This window comes from Haliaeetus leucocephalus, unplaced genomic scaffold, assembly GCF_000737465.1.
Source record: "Haliaeetus leucocephalus isolate CR32 unplaced genomic scaffold, Haliaeetus_leucocephalus-4.0 Scaffold517, whole genome shotgun sequence".
Classification (NCBI taxonomy): Eukaryota; Metazoa; Chordata; class Aves; order Accipitriformes; family Accipitridae; genus Haliaeetus; species Haliaeetus leucocephalus.
Window position 1 is genome coordinate 3,857,110 of NW_010972953.1, and position 20,711 is coordinate 3,877,820.

Sequence of the window (20,711 nt, forward strand, 5' to 3'; positions counted from 1 at the left end):
CCCCCCCACCGCTCCCCCCCCATCTCGGCTCCCCTGCCTCAGGGCTACCCCTCCATCTTGGCCCTCTCTCCTCAGGGCTTCCCTTCCATCCTGTCTTCTTCACCTCAGGACTGCCCCTCCATCTCAGCGCCCTCGGTTCAGGGCAGCCCCTCCATCTTGGCCCTCTCAGGGCTTCCCTTCCATCCCGTCTTCTTCACCTCACAGCTGCCCCTCCATCTCGGCTCCCCTGCCTCAGGGCTACCCCTCCATCTTGGCCCTCTCTCCTCAGGGCTTCCCTTCCATCCCATCTTCTTCACCTCACGGCTGCCCCTCCATCTCGGCTCCTTTGCCTCAGGGCTACCCCTCCACCTCATGGATCCACAAGCCACCCAGCCCCATGCTTGCAGCCCCGGCCAGAGGCATCAGCCCTCCTGCCCTGCATCCGAGGAGATCTCCTCTGAAACAGCCTCAGCAAGGTCCAAATAAAACATCACCTTTAATACCCTCCATAACCACCTAACTCAGCAGCAAAGCAACCCTCCGTCACGCTCAGCCAGCCGTCAAACAGCAACCTGGAGCAAGCAATGTGCTAAGCAAATGCCAGGGAAATAGGAGCGGGTGAAGCTGTACCCTCGGGCCCCGCGCTCCCTTCGAAATCACAGCCGGTGACGGGCTTTAAAAAAAAATCACGTCTCTCTGTCCCCTTCTCCAGCGCAGGCAGAGCCCAGCGCATCTCACACACACATCTGCGTGGTTGCGCTGCCTCGGAGGATTTACTACGGTTTGCCTCCCTTACTCGCCGTCCAGCCCCCATTTGCTTTTTTGGACCCTGGCAATCTGAGCTTGAGTATTTCAGTTGTCCAGTTGCCAATCAAAATATTTGAAGGAAATGTTTATTTTCTTCTCGAAATCACACCAGCTGCTGCACTAACTGAATAAGCCCATTTAGCTGTAAGAATTTAACCATTGTAAGAGTGAATTGAGTCCCCCAACTACTCCAAAATCTGACCCAATCTATCAGCGGAAATGTCAATGTTTTGGATGGGAGTTTGGGGAAGCGTGGAATGTGTATTAAATAAAAGCCATGTAAAGGTCAAAGCCCTGATTAGTAATGCCACTGTCTCCTCGTTAGGGCTGTGCTGCCCAGGGGACCATGGAGGCCGGGACACACCCCGTTATTTAATTGTGCAGCTGCAATTTGCACCTTTTGAGGACCCCCAAGTCCCCCCGCACGTGGAGCTGGATAGAAACAGGCTTTCAAAGCCGCTCAGCCCCTTTCCAGATAAAACAACCGCGGTCAAGTGACACAGCAGCTTTCTTTTTTTGCCTCAGAGACAATACGGGTCTTTTCTTGGGTGGACGGCAAGGAGATAAATGCAAAGAGCCGCCTCTGAGGGCCTGCGCGGCGATGGGAGCTAAACCTCGGCTGGTTCACGGCGAAGCTGGGCAGGGCAGCGAGGGCTGGTCGTGAGCATGGAGGTGGGGAGGCTGGTTCGTGAGGCTGCCGACCACAGAGGTTTCTCTGGGTGTGTTCAGCCGCCTCCCTTAAGACGGTGCCGGGTTTGGGAGCTGCCTTGGATGGGGTGAAACTGGTCCCTGCGCCCTTGCTGGGTCAGAACTGGTGGATCTGCTCTGAGTTCCCTAGAAGCCTTCGCGGAGCCAAGGCAATGGACCCTGCAAGAGGTTTTTAGGGACTAACGGCACTGAGGTGGCTCCATCCCAGCGAAGCGATGGGGGATTCCACTGCTTCTAGACCCAGGAAAATCTCTGTTCTGCCTGGAGAGAGGAAAGGGCAGCAAAAGCAACTTCAGGACCTCTTCAGTGCTACAGCGTGGAAAGAGCTTTGAGGGACAACTAAACAACAAGCTCACCCAGGGCATGTGTGCAGAGCACAGCACTGGGGCTCGATGTACAGCAGTAGGAGATTATCAGATCACCTGGGGCCGGGCAGTGACATATGGAATGTGAGCAATTCCACAGCACCCAAGATATCACCGCTGGTCCACATTTTAGAGATGCAGGGAAGATGCAGTGGCTTATTGAATAAAAAGTCAGCAATAAACCTAGGCATGTGTGTATATTACACAACACACACAAATACTTATAGTGTGCAGTACACACAGAGAGAATAAAGGAAATCTAAAGGGAACTTGATAGTGTGGCACTCTCCAAGTGTATGGAATATATAAATATCTTCAGCCTGGCCATATATCACCAGTTTATTTATATGCATATACGTGCCTTGCAAAATTGTCATGAAAAATATAGCCCAGGGGGAAAAAAACTCCCTCCTTTCCTGTCTTATACCATGATGACTGACGACAATGTAAACACTAATGATACTTTATGCTTATGTATATAATACACATGCATGTGTGAGATGGAGCGGGGACAGAAATTCTCCCTCTGTATATACCTTTGGCTATTTTTTCTCTACTAGTTTCTGTGATGCTTGGACCTCCAAGTTGTCTTTCAGCATTTTTCTGATCTCTTTTCCTCTCTGCTTCCTTCCCTTGATCATAACGGCTCCATCTGGAAGCACGGAGAGGCAGGTGGCCAAAGATGGAGAGAATTTGCTCTGTACGGGAAGGTGCACGAGATGCATTTGATCTCTGAAGACCCAGCTCATCTCTAGAGAAGGCGCCGCTCTCCTCCCCACCCACGCATGCAGGCACGCTCTCACGCCTCTGTCACATATGTTAACAAGTTCATTTGTTTCCAAGTCAGAGCCAACTAAAAAAGAAAACGGCCCCTTCCTCCCACCCCATGAAAAATAGAGCAAAATTTATTTTGGGGGAGGAGGGGAGGTGTTGAAAAAAAATGAGGGTGTGATCAGCATCCGCTGTTACACGCCCTTAGAGCAATTGTTCTGTATCTGATATAACCAGCTTACAAACTGGGTGCAAGTACTTCCTCTGCAGAGTTTGAAAAAAAAAAAAAAAACCAAACCAAAACACAACACCACACATGTCGCTTATCACAGCATCGCCAGGCACCACCTCAAGATTGCCGAGCATGTTTGCTGCTCAGTTTTCTAATTCTCTTCAAACACCGTGTGCTGCCGTGCAGACACACACTCAGCCCCCCAGCTTAACGCTGGTGAGCGCTGCAAACCTTAACTCTGCTCTCCTAGGTCCTCTCCCAGCACTTTCAGTCAGACCCCACATATGCTGGGCAACAGCCTCCTGGTCTATACAGGCGGGCAGGGCAGTGAGGCAGGGAAATTCCCAGCTATTCCCAGCTCAGTGAATCATGCACCGCACCACAACCTCCTCTGGAAACTCTTCAAGGTCCATTGGGATACTCCCAGCCATTTGTTGGACCCGTCCTGCCCTTCTGGGGAGGACCCTGCTTCTAACATCCAGTCTGGATTTATTCAGTGCCAGTTCAGCCCCATCTCCTGTGCCAGCTCTGTCCTTCATAGCTTACATTAGCTCCTCTCCCTCCCTGATGTTTACCCCCTGGACGTATTTATACAGAGCAATCAGCTCCGCTCCCAGCCTGCCTTTTGCTAGACTAAACAAGCCAGGCTCTCGCAGCTTCCTCTCCCGCGACAGCCTCTCTCTTCCTCTCGCCATCCCCAGAGCCCTCCTCTGCCCGCATCCCCCTGCCCGGCACATACCGCATCAGGCTCAATCCCCGCCACTCCATCCCACAAAACTAATGAATAAGCTAACGGTGCTAATTGGAGCTGGTGGGTGGGCTGAACGGGAAACGCTCCCTTGATTGCAGGCACTCCCTCTGGCCTGCCTGTGCTTTGCTCTTTACCTGTATTCAAAGGGTATTAAAAAAAATTAACAAGCCCTGACTACATAAAAGGAAGTTGCTGAATTTACAACCCAGCCTGCAGCTAGACCACCTTGCCTGCCGAGCAGGTTTGGACCAGGCCAAGTCTGCCATGGGAAACCCACTGCGGAGCGGCTGGCTGATAGGGGTGATAGGAGATAGGGCTCCAGCCCTGCTCTGCTGCTCCTGGGCTGCACCGCAGCCAAACAGCCCGGCAATGCGGGCAGTGCCCTCCTGCAGCGGGACCCCTGGGCTGGAGGCTCCCCACCGGCACTCTGAATCTGGCAGCGCGGATGCCAGCGCATTCGAAAATCCCATGTCCAAGGCAGGATGGCATCCCTGGAGCCTGAGGCGAATTCAGACGGGCTCGTTGCAAGCTCGTCTGCTGTTTCGCCTGGCTGGTGTTTTATAGGAACTGCAGCACTTCAGCACCCCGAGCTGTGGCTGGGAGAAGGAGGTGGCTGCACGTCAGCGGCAAAAGCGGCGGTCGCGGGTGCTTGGACTCTCTCTTGGGGGATGCTTCTGCCCAGCACTGGCCTGTGGTTCGTCTTTGACGGTTACATGCCAGATTCATTTAAGGGACATCCACTGCACAGCTGGCAAATGTAATTGAGAGGAGCAGAGAAGCAGTTTAAAGATAGGCACAGAAGCCTGCAGAGCCTGAAAGCAGGCAGGAAACCCATCTTAAGCGTGTTCCTTCCTTTGAGGCTGAAGCTGAATCCCACAATATGTTTTCTTCCCACTAATGCTTGCCTAGCTTCCTTTGGAAACAATTTAGTCTCTGCCCATGGTAGAATGTTTTTATCCATTAAGAAACGGATATTTTAAAGAAACCATAAGTCGATCTGGACAGGGATTAGGAAGCAGCAATTCAGTGTATTTGCTGGGCCCATAATTCAGGACTTAACCTCAGAGCAGCCACGTTGCATTTCGGAAACAATAGGGCACTCGCTGCCTATGCCAAAAGGCTTCTTAAAAGTAATGTAATACTTAAAAAATGTATATTTAAAGAGAAAAAGAGAGAGAGAGAAAGATTTTACTTTAAATGCATACGGTGAAGCATTCTGCTGATGACTGGCCTACATCAAAAACCGTGCACTGGCTTTAAGTAATGGATTGGAAATCAAGCTGGTTAAAGCTGAGCAGTTTCCAGATCAGGAGATCTGAAAGCTCTTCACCAGCAAAGACAATGTCTCCCAAACCGTTCAGCAGATACTAAGGGTAGGAGAGGCAGGATGGAGTTTGCAAAAGGATCCAGCATTTACTGTTCTGCCTGTGAAGTCAAGGGAATTTGGTTTCGCTGGAGCAATATGAAGAGCGTGCAAGGGGATGTTAAGTGCATTAATCAAAACAGCTTGCTCTGTTACTGAGTAGATCAAATTTAAAATCACTTTGCAATTGTCCTCGTGTACACAAGGCCCCTACATGTTGCCGGACAATGCACACAATTGCTTTTGAGTGGTTGAAGATGTTTCCACCACAAAGCTAGAACACAGGAGCCGGCTGCGTGGGCGGTCCTCCTCTGTTGCAATGGGAATAAAATGGTTCAGCATGAACCACTGCTGAAACATGGGCAAGGGCAAAGCATCGTGCAGAGAATTGGGGGCTGCTAGGACCATCCCGGTTCTCCCCAGGAGGACGTGTATCTGTCACCATCCCACTTCCCCAGAGTGAGGGGGCCCTGAGAAGCGGCCGAAGGCGGGCAGAAGCAAGTTCCTTTAACATCTTGCTTCACTTTTGAGAGCTACTTGATTTTTTTAAGCTAGAGGACAAAACTCAAAATGAAGCAAGCATGCAAGGCTCTGGCTTTGCGTGCCCCGTAATAAGGAACCATTTCAAGCCACCCTAATGACAGCTTGGTGTCTCGCTGCAGAGATGGGAGAGCTGGGATTTCAAAACCTCAGATTTTCCAGACCTCACTGGAGAAGTATTGGGCCAAATCCTCAACAGAGGCAAACAGCTCTGCTCTGCTGAAGCCAGGGAAGCAGCGCTGGCTGATACAAGATGAGGGTCTGCCTGTCCTACCTGCCTGGCTACCAGGCCAGATTCTCATCACAGCTACACTGGGGTGAACCCAGAATGATGCTATTTTCCCCCCAAAGCAGCGTAAGTGGGAATGAAATCTGGTGTGTGGAGGGTTGCAAATGTCCGTCCCGTTTGCAGACAGGCATGGGAAGGGATTGATCGTCTGCCCATCTGCATGAGGTAAGGCAAGACTGAAGCCACTGAAATACACTGACACTGGGCAGTGGGAAACCAGTGTGAGAGCAGGATCTGACCCGCTCGGCCATGGTGCTGAGCACGCTCTCCTCCCATATTTCCTGGCATGCCCTTCAGAAATGATCGGTTTTCTCTTACCGGGAGGTTTTTGGTTTGAGACCATTTAACCTCAGGATGATCATTTTACATGGGGGCTATTTATAACCTCCAGGGGCTGCTTTACTGAAAGTCTTCTGCAAATGGCTGAAGGCCAGATTCTTCTCCCATTTACACCAGCGTCCTTGCCGTGATCTCTGCTGTGGCCACAGCCTTTGCTCCCGGGGAGGAAAGATTGGACTGGGCCAGAGCAAACACATCTCCAAAGGACCGCAGTTCCTTCCAAAGATAAATGCTGTCTCCTACGTGCCTGTCTGCTTCAAAGCACAAACCCCAGGTGCTGTGTTCAGGGATTTGAGGTGCCTGAACCCCCCTCGGTGGCTGAGGCTGTTTCTGAGCATCTCAGCTCCCCAGCCTGGTTTTGCCAGAAGCGGATTAGGAAGCGTTCGTGCAAACTGCTCAGTCAGCAGAACAGAGAGGCCAACCACCGCCGGCACAAGAGCGGAGGGCTGCCGGGCGTAGGTGATCGTGGAGGGAAAAACCTGCCTCTCGCTGGCCCCTTTGTAATGCCTGCACAGGAGTACAAGGATGCTAAAAAAATTAAGGTTGCGAAGCACCCAGGTAAAGGATAGCAGGGGCCAGATGAACTCCAGTTTGCCCCGTTCGTCCCTCCTAACCGATATCTCATTATGCTTTTTGCTAATCGGCTTCTCGTGTGTGTTACCTAAGAACTTGCCAAGTCGTGAGAATTACAGGCCTGTTAACTCCTGTGTTATTCTTGGCATGGGCTAGGCTCCACTTGCTTGGGTAAAAATTATGATCTTTGTGAATAAGCCATGTGTGTATGAGAAAAAAAGTTTTTTTTTTTTTTTTTTTTTATTATTATGATTGGTTATAGTCAGCATTGTGTCAAAAGGACAGGGCTGAGATTAAAATTACTGAGCTGATTCTGCTGCCAGTTACACTGGTAAGAACCCACAGTAATTTTAAGACAGTTCCTCCAACTTGGGAACGAGGGAGCCAAGAGCAGAGCGTGCACGAACTGCCTTTTGCAGCATTCCTGGTACTTTGGATTCACTCCGCAGGAATGATTTTAGATGGCTAATTTTGTGTGTCTCCACTCCTGCTGTCACTTGACATTTGGGAATTTGGCATGGACGGTAGCTTGTGGCCAGTTTCATTTTTTTCTTGTTGAATTTGTGTCATCACCTGATTCTTTGCTCCAAACAAGGCTCTTTGGGTTTCTGGCACTACAGGGGACTGTGCTAATTTAAAATACGCATCTTTTTTTCTTCTCCCAAGAATCTCTCTCTTTATTATGTAGCCAATGGAAGGAGCCTATAAAACTCTTTCTCTCTCTCCCTCTTGCTTTTTAAAACAAAAATCAAATGATAGTCCTACACAAAATGCCCAGGTTCTTCTCATAAACCATGCTAATATCAATGAAAATTCCAAGCATAAAGATTTGCATTTCAATGAGAAATAAATTAAATTTTCACTGTAATTTTGGGTTGGGAGGAGCGGGGCAGATTTTACAGTTCGGGTAACGTTTTCAAACATGTTTTTGCGCCTGAGACACCCTCTTTGCCAATGACACTGAGGTTTTCAAACATCTGCGTCACTTCTGAAAATGCAACACAAAAGCTTTTGGACCTTTTCATATGAAACCTTCCAAGAAGGGCCACTTTTCACCAAAACTAAAAATGCAGACAGCTTAAATACTATCCCTTAAATCCCCATTAGCATTTCTGCTGATTTTCGAAGGAAAACACCACCGAGATTAAAAATGCAAGGAAAAGGAGCACGTCTCACGTGCGGACGGGAGAACGGTCTCTCTTAACACATCCTGGTGGCATCTGGCTGTGCTGAGAGGTGCAGAAAGTGGGGAGCAGCAAGGCAGCTGGATATTTTCAAATGCACCGCTTAGTTTGGGGCTGAAATTCAGGTGCATGGGAATTAGCAGACTGACCTCTCTCGGGTAACTCTGGTGGCAATTCCTACCTCTTTCCTGGCAACAAGCTACGACGCAGATTCATGGGGAACGCCCGAGGGCTCAGCTATGCTGATGGCAAATATGGGAAGAGCAAAGCCTCTGTGTGTGTGTGTGTGTGTGCGCACGCGTGCGCCCATGCAGGTGTGCATACGTGTGGGGAATTATGCTGGAGCTGGGTGATGGATCACCAGACTTGGCATAAACACAATGCAACAAGATAAGAAACCATTTGGATTAGCATGTAAAGTATAATACACCCTTTCTAGTTGATGCTTAACCATCTATGCGGGTGCCTTCATGTCAAAGAAGCTACTGGATTCAAAGTACGTTGCTCTGATCTCCCTCACGTTCCCGCTGAAACTGCGCAGTTTTTCCTAAGACCCTGTATCTAATGGTGCACAGAGCGAAAGCACCTGGGTTTATGATTCAGCAGCTGTCTACTTATTTAATGGGAGCAAAAAGGCTTCCATGGTCAAGAAACCCAACCAACCCCCTCCTTGGCTTGTCTCTCCTTACCCAGGGGAGAGCCGGACTCCAGCCCTAAAATACCATCCGGAGGGAAGCTTGCTCGGCTGGGACAGCTCCGCTCCCTGCCCGGCTGTGTCAGGAGCACAAGGGTTCGGGGTGCGATGCCAGGCTGGGGCACCCAGCCAGTTACCTTGTATTGGAGTTTGAGCCTGGGACCCAAAGTGGCTTGGGGTGCTGAGGGATCCGCGGGGGTTGGGTGTTGTTGGGGTGACTCTCATGGACTGGCGCAGCCGTTCCAGCTCCCCATAGCGGTCGGTGAAGGGTTTGGCTTGGTCTTCTAGCTTTTGTCTGTGCCCTGGAACATGATAAGAGAGTCTGATATCTAATCAGTTACCCTTTGGCTAGAGCACCCTGGTTACACACAAAGTCAGCGCAGCCTCCACCTTCGCGGTTTGCTATTATTCGCATGGGGGTAATGTGTGGCAGCCCCAGCAGGGATCGGCTCCCCGGGGGGCTTTGCACAGCACGCACACGCGGGAAGACCTCGCAGTTCAGACAGACAAAGCGCGACAAAGAAGGGACACAGACTGACCCACACGGGAGGCCCCAGATCGTCCGGCAAGTCAGCATCCGATCAAGGAGCAGGATGCCAGTGCTGGGGTGAGAATGCCCTGTGCCGTGCCCAAGCAACCAGCCTACACCAGCCCTCAATCCCTCCGAACAAGGAGGGGAGATACGTGCAAGGCTGGAGAAACTCCATCTCCTGGCAAGGTGGCGATTGGGGAACCAGCAAAGGAAATGTCGAATTTTACGTATTTTCTACAGCATTTTCTCAGCGCATAGAGAACAAACTCTTGTCTTACTCCAGCCCCTGACCCAGCTCTGCCCACCCAACGGGGTCAGAGCCAAGCAGGGCTGGAGAAGGTGCAGGAGGAGAGATGGGAGCAGCCCGCCCTGGTACCACACCTTGGCCATCTCACTTTGCTTCTTTCTGTTCCTCTTTTCCTACCCGTAAAATGGGGAGACTATTCACCTACCTCCCCCAGGCAGGGCAGCAACTAATGAGCGTTTGTAAAGCACTCCCAGCTCCTTAGGTAGCAGCTGCTGGCACAGGGCAATAATTATTAAATTTATGTTAATTGTCCTGAGGCAAGAGGCGCATGAAATACACTTGATACATAACTTTCGCATTTTACTATATTAATCATCGCCGAACGGCTTCACTCTCTCTGGGCCGGATTCCAGTCTCAGTTACACCCGCACAAAGCTGGAGGGACTCCAAAGAAGCCGGAGCTGCTTCAGTTTTACATCAGTGCCAGGTTCAGACCTTGGATTCTCCTTGCTCTTTACCTGCCGCAGCCAGACGGCCGTGCAACCCCCCCCAGCTCTTTGCACCTGCCATGAAAGGACCTTCCCAAGGTGGCGAACGCCTTATCCTGGCATAATCGAGAGCAGAGCTTGGGGGCACTGGAGGTGTGCAGGCACGCCGGGGCGATAGGAGAGAAGCTGGGAAGAAACCCTTCTGCAGCTCTTCTGAGAGCCGGGCCTTATCAGATCCAGCCCTACGGCCCAACATCTACCAAGTCAAGCTCAGTTCTCAGTGGCTTTTAAGAAGAAAAGTGACGCATTTAAAAGGCGAAAAACGCAGGCACCTCTTGCTCGCACCCCCCTCCCTTCCCCCCTCACATCTGCGTGGCGTGAGCTCAGTGTCAATTTATAGCAAAGTCACAGAAAGTCCCCAGACTTCCCCCTCTTTAAATCTGATGTCTGATATCTTCTGATCTCGCATTTGCTTGCCTCGTCGAGCTCAGGCTGCACTTGCCAGGCTGTCTGCGGAGACGCCGGACGGCTCGGACGGGAGGGGAGAACATCGACTCTGGAGGGGATCTCATGCTCCCAGTGAAGTTCCCTGCCACGGCGGTGCTCCATGGGTATCCTAACAGCAAACTGCCCCCAGCCACAGTTTTTGAGGGGCTTTGACCCTCCCCTGGGAGCTCCACATCCAGGTGAGCCCCACCATCCCCCCCAAACGCTCTAATCCGCAGGCTCCTGGGTGTGTAAAGTCCAAACCAAAGGAAAACATGCTGACACCAGAGAGCAAAACTCGGTAAGGATGAACTCCCAGCAGAAAGCAAAACCCAGCGGTATTTTGAAAATGTATCTTCCCTGCTGTGTGAAGTAAACCAAGGAAACCTCAGATCAACACCATAAACGATTTCTTCTAATCTCTGTGCGTCCCTAGACCTCCGGCATCTCTGTGTTATCTGAGGGCCTTTGGAGACGTGAGCAGCATCTGTCACATGGTATTTGTGCTTTCCCCAAGGGGGAAAGCGTGTGCAGTGAGGTGTCTTGTTTTGGTCCACATTCTATTATTGCAATATACATTTGAGCACAGAAGAAGAAAAATAGGTTTATGTTTTTCCTTTAACCAGTTTTCTCAGGCAGAGCTTAGCAGAGAAGCCAAAAGGACTTCAAAGACCAAGTTCCACGGAAATTTAATGGAAATCAAATTCTCTGCTTCTATCTCAGCTGAAACCCTATCCTGTGGTAGTATCTGGCATGTGATGGAGAAAATCCTGAAAAATAAATCAAGTGATCTCTATGTTGGTAATGTTTTTAAAGATTATTTAGCCGTACGACTTAACTGAGGGCTTCATGTGGCTGCATCATGCTGCACTGTGGTTGCTCCAGTCCCCATCCTGTCTGAACGCGGGCGCAGCCCCGTGAGGTTTTTAAGCCTCAAGTAAATAGCAGTGCTGTACTTACATCCTCTAAAAGGGGCTGGTTTGTGGGGAGACCCAGCAATTACCAGCAAAACCCCCAAAACCCTAAAACTATCCTGATAAAAAGAAAGTAGAAAATTTTATGCAAATATAAGTCAAGGCAAACACAGGGGCTCATTTAGGAGTGAAAGCCCAGAGGAGAGCCGCGGTGGGATCAAGACCCTTCCCGGCTCTTCTAGACCCTCTCCGGTTTGTATCCCACCCCATATCCACCGGTGGGACCTGGCAGCTCTAAACCCTATGAAACAAGGCAGAGAATGAGTTAAAAACCACCACCTTGGACTGGCAACCCTCTTCGGTACAGGCTGTCTCCCCAGGACTTCCTGCTGCCTGTCACTTAGAGCTAGGGACGTCAGACTTTGTCACGCAAGAGAGAATCGCTATTAATGGGTTTCTTTCATCAGAACAACCTGAGCTTTTTAATTTCTGCAGCGGTTGGCTTCATTAAAAGCCCTTCCCCATCTACCCACAGCTGTCACGGAGAGGAAACCAATGCCGTCAAGTGAACAATAGCTCATACCTTAGAGAAGACGGAGGTGGTTTCTAGCTTAACCCAAGGACTGACTCAAAGCCTCCCGAAGCCAGTGGGCGGATTTTCAATCAACTTCAAACAGCTTCAGACCTCATCCCAAGAAATCTGTCTGAGAAGTCTTAATCACCCGGACCTGTGAATTTTGGGGCACGAAACCTGCTGTTGGGTTGGAGATTTTGCACTGCATTTCCGGCTGTGCTAGCGCTGGCTTGCAGGTCAATATTTATGGAAATGACAGTCCTTAGTACTATAAAATGATGGCAGCTACTGACCTTAGGCACTTCTTGTCAACAGCGCAAGGATTTTAATGCTGGATCGGGTTTCCGAATCAGTTAACTCCGATATTGAACATGACATGATGTAAACATTGACAGATCACCTACGATCCTTGATGCAATAACAAGATCTGTATCAGCATATCAAACAAACGATCCCATTGAACACTTCCCAGCTGGAAGAGCCGATGTGAATTTGACACTTTAGGCCAGTAATAAGAAGCATACTGGAAGTTTTGGGTGTTTCCTTGGAATGCAGACAGCGAAACAGTGTGTGCCGGCACTGGAGCTCAGGCCATCAAAGCTATGATTTAAAGACATGCTTTCTGCATTAAAACATTTCAAAGACCAAACAGACCCTGCTCTTCCTTCTAGGAGTGTGCAACCTGGTGTGGCTTCCGAAGCTGGGACCGGCATGGGGTTTCCAGGCAGTGGCGGGGGGTGTTCACCAAAAGCAGCTTATTTCCCCAGATTACTGAGATGCAGAATATAAAGTTGATCAAAGGTAGAAAGGGGATCCAGGAACTTCATGGCTTGAGTGATACCAAATCTCAGAGCCGGCAGATTTGATTTAAAAAAACACTCTTTGGGGTGCCTGGGTGTCCCAGTCCCCTGATTTATCTGTGCTTAGATGTAGATGGGGTTACAGCTGGGAGAGACAAGGAGCTGCACAGCCTGCTCTCCAACCTCAGCGGGTTCGGATTTGGGTGTCACGTTTGTCCCCGTCCCCCACTGTAGCCCCGTGCTACCAAAGGATGGGAGAGCAGATGGTGGGAAGTGGCTTGGCCCTCTCCAGGCGTCTTGCTGCGAAACGCTGGCGGCAAGCTGGAGCGAAGGAAACGTGGAGCGTTTCAGCTCGGGGGGGGGATGTTCATTAACACACACATTTGCAGATCATTTCCTTAGCTCCAGTAAGGAGGAGACAAGAACCAGGAGACGGTAGCATGGGCTGGGGCAGCAGCTCGAGCCGAGCCATCAGCGGCCACAGATGCCCCCACTTGTCCACCTTCAAAGCAAGGCTCCAAGCATCCCACCGGCAAGCTCCCACCATCCTCCACCCAAGGCTCTGCTCAAATACTAACAGCCAAGCTCTACAGCTTAGCCGAGAAGGAGCTCACCAGGAGCAGCCCATGCAGCCATGCTGCACACAGCCCAGTGGCTTAGTCTCTACACGTCCGTGAGAATGGACCACAAGAAAGCAATCAGCAGCGGATAAAACTCCGGCTCAATGCGCAAAACACCTTTCAAATCACTCTTGTAGCCCTCAAAATAGGTACTTCAGAGAGACACGCCAATCCTCTACAGAGGGTTGAATTTTTTCCCAGTCTGAGTCTCGGCTAGACTATCAAGTCCCAGCATGTGCTCCAGAAACAAGCCACATGTGAAACGCCTGTGTTATGGGAACAGCAGGCCTGTCCCTTACAGCAGATGTTGGGGCGGTTTCATCTTTGCACACCTATAACACAAGACATGAACATCCCTCAGATTTTCCCTGGAAACCCACCTCCAGCTCGAGACTTGCCATGGGAAATTCCCGGCCAAGAAGAATTTGGTGGAGCCCCATGGCCAGTGAAGGAGGGAGGGGAGGACAGCGTGGAGACAGGAACCGGGCTGCCCACAGTGCCAGCAGCTGGAAGGGACTCAAACATGACGTCTCCACGGAGGATGATGGAGATCTTCACCGAGCTCCGGTGAGCAGCAGCGGCCGGCAAGTGCCAATGCTACTTCAGCCCACTTCTAAAAGCTGAAGCCCAGAAGTTCACAGGAGGGAACAGGAGGAAAATGTTAGAAGGAACCGTCTCTTCTGCTGCCGAACAAAGTCAAGCACAGATAACTCATTATTCACATGTTTGAAGTTGGCCTGCTTACGCCATTTGGAAAGAGAATCAGTCACGGCAAGGCTTTGCTTTGGTTTCCTCTGGCTTTCGTGAGACACTACCGCTACTGTCTTTCTCCAGCTTGGAGAGAAAGGGGAGTGTGTCGCAATGCGCCTCGGCTCGCATGTCCTGGCAGAGGATTTACACCGACTTGAACAACGAAAGGAAAATAATATTTAAGGGGGTGGGGGAGAGAATTTAAAAAAAGGCTGCTAATTTATAAAGCTTTTTTAGCTGGTGGTGGTCTGAGATGAATTGGCTGCCTCTAAAAGGATGAAAATAAATATCCCTCTTTTTGAAGGAAATAGGCTGGCTCCCGGCCAGCTGGCAGGAAGCACAGAGATATGTTGCATTTACAGTAGGTTTTTTACTGTCTGAAGCTCCAGCAGCGGGAGAGATGTTCGTTCTAGGCAGCCTGGTATTGATTAGCTGGCTTTGCAAGCCCTAATCTCTTCTCACTTACGGGTTAGTCCCTTGACTTTGCCTCTCCCTCGCTCCCTGCCCACCCTGCAATGGGAGGCCTTGCAAGTGGGGCAGCTTCTGACAGATCCTGTGGTGGCCTTTAATTACACTGGGAGACCCCAAACCTAAGCCCTCTGGAAGGAAAACAAAGCAGGGCATTAATTCAGATATTTAAACAGAAATCTTGGGTAGCATTTCCAAAAGCTCCTGGGATGCAAGAGCCACAGCCCGCGTTCAAATCAGAAGGAACATCACACCCAAATTTCCATGCAACTTCGGCACAAATCCCTAAAGGACAGAGGCTCCCCATTCCCAGGGTTTCAGCAGGGAGACTGAGTCTTTCTGGATTTGCAAAGATATATAAAGCACTTCACAGCACAGGGAAAGCTGGCGGCAACAGACTGGGTAAAATTCATCAGGTTTAAGCATTTAGCCCACTCATGCCTTGCTGAAAATCCCCACAAGTGCTTTCCTGCTGCATCTTTCCATCCTGAAAGACCTCTGAAAATCTGACTCTGAGACTGCAGAGTGAATTAGGCGGGTTTTAAAAGTTTTGATTTGCAGATGTGAAAATTTCACCTCGTGTATCACAAAATTAGCAGATCAGTGCACATCTGCGGGAAATGCAGCAGCTTTCATAGCAGGGTGCAAAAACCACCAGCCTCACTGAGTTCTCTGCAGTTGCTCCCATTTCCAGGAAGGCAAAATTCATTTATGGGCTGTGATCCAGTTCTCATGGAATTAGGCAAAACCCCTGATTCAAAGATTTCAAAGCTGGGTGCTTGGGAGGAAGCAGACAGATCTCAAGTACATCCAGCTGGTATTGCCTCAGTCACGTCTGAGATCAGATTTTCAATTGCATATATTAGCTGTCACTACGTAGATCAGTGGAGTGATGCCAATTTACAGTGAGTTAATGCCTGCTATCTAGCAACTTGAAATGGGACCTGCGTGGTACCAGTATAGCTGGTTTTCCCCAGTTAATAACCTGTTCCATTAGGGCAAGCACATCAAATTCCTTTGGGTGACACTGGTTAAGGATACTCTGCCCAGGATGGGGAGGAATATCTGCTGGGTTCAGACCTGTGCAAGGAATGTGCCGTGGTACAGCTAATGGATATGAGATGTATCTGACGCTGCAGGGCCACGCAGCAGCCAACTGGATATAGCAGCGTTTTGCCAGGCGGTCCTGTGCTCTCGGTAACACAGTGCAACCCAGATCAGACCCAAACTTTCCCAAGGTTTGAGGATGCTGAGCGCTGGGTTTCCCCTTTGCCCTAGGACAGAGCTGGAGCCGATCCCTGACATTTGAATATTAATATCCCCCGATCCCAGGACTAAGCTCCAAGCTCCATCTCCAGAGACCGGCTGGTATGTCGGATAATTACAGCTCCTGCCAAGCTTTGCCAGCACACACAGCGCAACGCTATAAGCAAGAGCCCCAGAGCAACGCTACCTGCGCAGCACCCTTAATCCTCTCTGCCACGCTGCTGCTCCAAAGCCAAAAAAGCAGAGCTATGCACAGGCTACACTGGGCTCCGTGGCTGTGGGCAGCGTGGGGCTGCTGAGCTGCTGCCGGCTCCTGCACCCGATTTCAGGATCTGCTTGGCTGGGAACCTCCAGCACAGCAGCACGGGGCTCGGCTGCTCAGCGCCTTCCCGCTGCTGTCGTCCTCGGTGCAAGGGCTCGGAGGTTGAGATGGGCACCGGGGATGCTCTCTGCTTGCTGGGTCCCTCTTCTTCCTCCCTTCTGCCCCCCTCTCCCACTACAGCAGGTAGATTCACTGGAAAGAGTAAGATAAAATAATGCAAAATCATGTCTAAGCACCTTCCGCTACAGGATATGATTTATCTCTGGCTGATTGCAGAACAGGTGACTGGTCTCCAGCAGCGGAAGAGAAGGGTCTTAGGAACTAAATTTCATCTCACTTTGAGTCAAATCCTCTTCCTCCCTCTGCCACATCATTAAAGTGATTGGTTGCGCTGATAAGCCCTTTCGAGAGGGAGAAACGAGACGTGTCCTGCCCTGACATCTGATGTGATCTTGTGGTTTTGTTTGATAGTTATGGTCCTTTAGCTGTTGTCTTCCCTGAAATGAAACTTGCCTTTTAGCACTGACTACTTTTTTTTTCTTTTTCTCTCTTTTCCAATCTGTGACCCTTTGCATTGTCCTCGAGCTTGCAAATCCTGCCTGAGGGAAACGGGGCCACATTGCGTTAATAACCCTGCAACATGCAGTCCCAGCTACAGCATGATAAATCCTCGCCGACGACAGCCTCCACACATGTGCAACGCTCCCGCATCACCTGCTGCCCACCAGGTTATTAGATCTGCTTTACAAATGGGTAAACTGAGGCACAGGGCAAAACACTGCCCCTTTGCGAAGGAGTGAAGCTCACCAACATCCTTGCCACAATGCTTGCAAATACTCCTTTTTTAGTGCCAGTGTGTGCCCTCACCTGCGTCCCAGCCCACATGTCCCTTTGCACAGCTGCTTTTGGGCCGCACCGCTGGACCCAGCAGGAATTTCTTTTGCTATTTATTTGTACGGCACCTGGCACAACTCGCCTCCGCAGCCGGCATCGAAACACCGCCGACATCCTTCTGGAAGAAGCCTTCAATGAAACTTAATTCTCTAAACATCCTCCATCCACCAGAGGATCCTTTTGCTCCCGTTTAATCTCTTCCAAATACACTATCTGTGCCCACTTCTCTGATTCCGATTTATTTTCAAAGCCAGAGCAGGACCAGGTATGTCTCTTCCACCCCAGCTGAGAATCGTGCCCTGGGGTTTTCCTGAAGCTTTCAAAAGCAGGAGGTGTTGCAACCAATTTCAACAAAGATTTCTTTGTACAATGCAAGCAAAAATAATTTCCCTGTTCTGACTCCCAATACTGCTTTGCTTAGAAAATATTGGTCATTTTTAAGTGAAATGATTTTGAAGTTATTATGCACCCGGTGATTATAAAAGGAGAGGTGGAATTTACTATAAGCAGCAAATAAAATAATTAGAGGAGTGAATTTACTGGAGCCCATATAATTTGAGTTGCTCTATTAATACTTCTTTTGAGGCCGGGATTACACCCTCGAGCTGTAGCACCAAAGGCCCGGGCGATGCAAACCCATTGCTTTGAGCACGGTCGGGCAACCTTTGTCCCCGCTTCGCTCTCCCCAGGGAACGCTCTGCAAGCCCCCAGCACCCCGGTGTCCCCCGGGGCGTCCCCGTGCCCTGCCGAGGGGCGAGTGGGTCCCACACGGGGCTGGGGGTCTCGCACAGCCTGACCCACAGAAACCCAATGCCGGGCTGCTTTTCTCCTGGAGAGATTTTTATCCGCTTGCCCCAGAGCTGAGCTCCGATTCCCCCTCGCCTTGTCTTTGTGGGATTGAAGCCCGAAGGGGTTAACTGGATAGCAGTGCCTATAAGAAATTAGAGGAGGAGGTAGTTTAACATAATTGCTTGCCATGCATGTATCAACAGCGGTCCGAACTGCCTCTGCAAGAAAACAATGCCCTGGTCGGTCTCGGCAGATACCAAAGGGTGCAAATTTCCCCGCTGGGATCAAAACACATTAGCGATGGGAATACAAACAGAGAAACCCTCCTTCGCAGCAAGTACCGATTTGCAAGGGCTCCTGCATGAACTTGGGAGCCCCGAGCCGGCGTCTCCTCATCCCTCCCCAGCCCGGGGCCGGCTGCTGCCCCACCACCCGCGGGCCTCCTCCACGCTCCGAGAGATGCGGGTTCAACCTCATCTTTTGCCTCCTGCCCGGCCGCTCGCTGCAAAGGCCACGGTTAATGGGGTGTGAGGGAGGTTTTTGAGGGATCTGGCAGATGGAGGGCGAGAGCAGGCGTCGTGCCCCACTCGAGGTGCCTGGTGGGGTGTTGCAGGGATGGACCCGATGCTGTGCCATCCTCCCAGCCCCTCGACCCGGCCAGGGTTTGCTTTTCATTTGTCTTCATCCAAAGAGCAAACGGGACAGGGAAGAGTGGGATGGAGCTGAATGGTTTCTGTGCTGGAGGCATGGGGCGGTCGGGGCTCTCGGGCACCGTCCATGCAAGTGCCCTGACCCAGGCACCAGCAAACCCAACGGCAGCTGGAGGGACGGCAGAGAAAACACCAATAAAACTAAAATATTAAAATACCTTGCATTCCCACGGAGGATATCCCATGCCTGCTTGGTTTCAGGACACCCCAAAAACACTACGTCCCATCCACAGCCCTTTTCCTCCCCCAGGTAGGGCCCTCTGCGGGGCTGGATCAGCGTGCGGAGAAGCAAAGACCCACGAGCTCTGCACAGGTTCCGACCGGCAAAACCGGAGGCTGGAGCACGGCTGGGATTAGCCTGATGTCCCTGGGCAGCATCATCTCCCCCCGTGCCCAAGGGCCACTGTGGGGAAGCACCGTGGCAGGTCCCCCACCAGCAAGAGCGATGCCGAAGCGCCCGGGAGGTCGTAGGGAGCCCGCAGGGTTTCTTTAAACCTCTGTCTCAAACGGCCGCAGCTCATCCAGAGCAGAGAGTTAATAGGGAAGTGAGAAAGTGTCACTCAGGATTTCCTCCTCTTCCTCCCCAGGGAAGGGGACAGGTCTCGAGAAGTGGGAAATCAGCGTATTTTAAGCACCGCATTTTAAATTAGAACAAATTATAGCAATTTTATATCGACAAATAACTGTCCAGGAAGTGGTGAGGTCACTTATTTATTTAAATGATTTTGTTGGTTTGATTGATTTAGCTGTCTTTTTTTTTCCTCCTTATTTTTCCTTTTTCTTTGCCATTTCCCCTTTTTTTTTTTTTCCTAATTCCCGGACAAACTGGGAAATGTCTGTGTATTTATATCTAGCTAAGGACAAGCAGGGGAATAACACAAAAGACCCTAATAATACCCAAAACTATCACCCCACGGGAGCACTTCAGCACTGAGCCTGCTTTTAATTACAGAAACATCTCAAGTTCAAGTTTTATGCATCCCCACAAGGAAGCCTTTTTGCCAAGATAAAGATCTGAAATCGTACAATACTGGCACGACGCAGCCCCCGTCCTGGGTTTCTATTTGAGCTTCTGAGAAGCGCAAGACCCTCTAATAATTTATTATCTCTTCTCCAAGCACTTGCCAAAGCCGTATCAAATTTCCGAGCGTAAAAGGCGCAGGAAACGGGGTGTCATTGCCCCGGGCACGCTGCAGACTGCGGGGTCCCAAAATTGCTCGTAAGAATACAGCAGTAGGAGATCATTTTGCCCTTGCTCCTCTTTGGCTCCCATCCTGTAACCCCGTCTGACTGCCCCACTCCCTCTTCTTCATCCTCAGATATTTTAGGCTGGCCCTCGGTGACCCGCACCCGTGTCTGCCGCTCTGTAGATCCTGATTCCCCCATGTCCCGGGAATGGGAGAGCTACAGATTTTATCTCACCATCCAGATTTACAGAGCTGGCATCCTGGAGGGCCACGATGCATCTCCCCGAGCCTCCCTGAGCCCTGCAGAGCTCTTCCAGGTCCCCGTCTCCTCTCAAAGTTGCTTCATAACAAAAGCATGAGACAACCTTTTTTTTTTCCCCCATGTGGAGGAAGCACGGTGTGGATTTACACAAGTTCCCCCGCAGCACAGATCCAAGCATCCCAAGACGGGGCGGCCAAAATCCCCACCAGGCTGGGGGGCAAACAGCAGCTTTGCCATGGGGTTCCCAGCATCTCCCCCGCTCCCCAAGAGCAAAAATGTAACGGGAACGTTTCCGCTTCGTCTTTCTCTCTTTTTTCCCCCAAAACAGTGCAAATGAGGGAAGCCCTAAAGAGATGCTCTTTGTTACAAGCAATTACCAAGGGGTCAGAAATCTCACCAGAAACCATCAATGCTTTTAAAGACATTACAACCCAAAAGTTAGCAAGGAAATAACTAACTCTGCAATATATTAAACACATCATTTTGTACGTTGGATGGCATTTAAGCCATTAAGGCATGAAAATACGATACTGCTAAAGGAATCAAGTTTGCACAGGGCTGCCGTACCCCAGGAAAAACAAACAGGAGCCTGGAAGGTCACGCCACGGGGAAGCCCCCACCTCCGAAACCCCCCAAATCTGGGCCCTGCTGACAGCGAGCGCGGAGGGGCTGACTCAGCTCTTCGGCCTCACCCAGCCATGGCACAGCCTCGGCTCTGGGCAAGCTGCCTTTGCCTTCAAATAAACACATCCCCGCCGTGCTTTGGGGGGAGCGGAGCTGGTTTGGGGGTCGAGCCCGGTGCCGAGC

At 50.7% G+C, this 20,711-nt stretch overlaps 1 protein-coding gene across 1 annotated transcript in view; it reads right to left on the reverse strand.

The window, feature by feature from the left end:
• RUNX3 (runt-related transcription factor 3) overlaps positions 1–20,711 on the reverse strand; it is a 59,011-nt gene that overhangs the window by 4,209 nt on the left and 34,091 nt on the right. Inside the window, exon 4 of the mRNA XM_010576348.1 lies at positions 8,733–8,897. Within this exon, the coding sequence (XP_010574650.1) occupies positions 8,733–8,897 (165 nt within the window). The remainder of the gene's footprint in view (positions 1–8,732; positions 8,898–20,711) is intronic.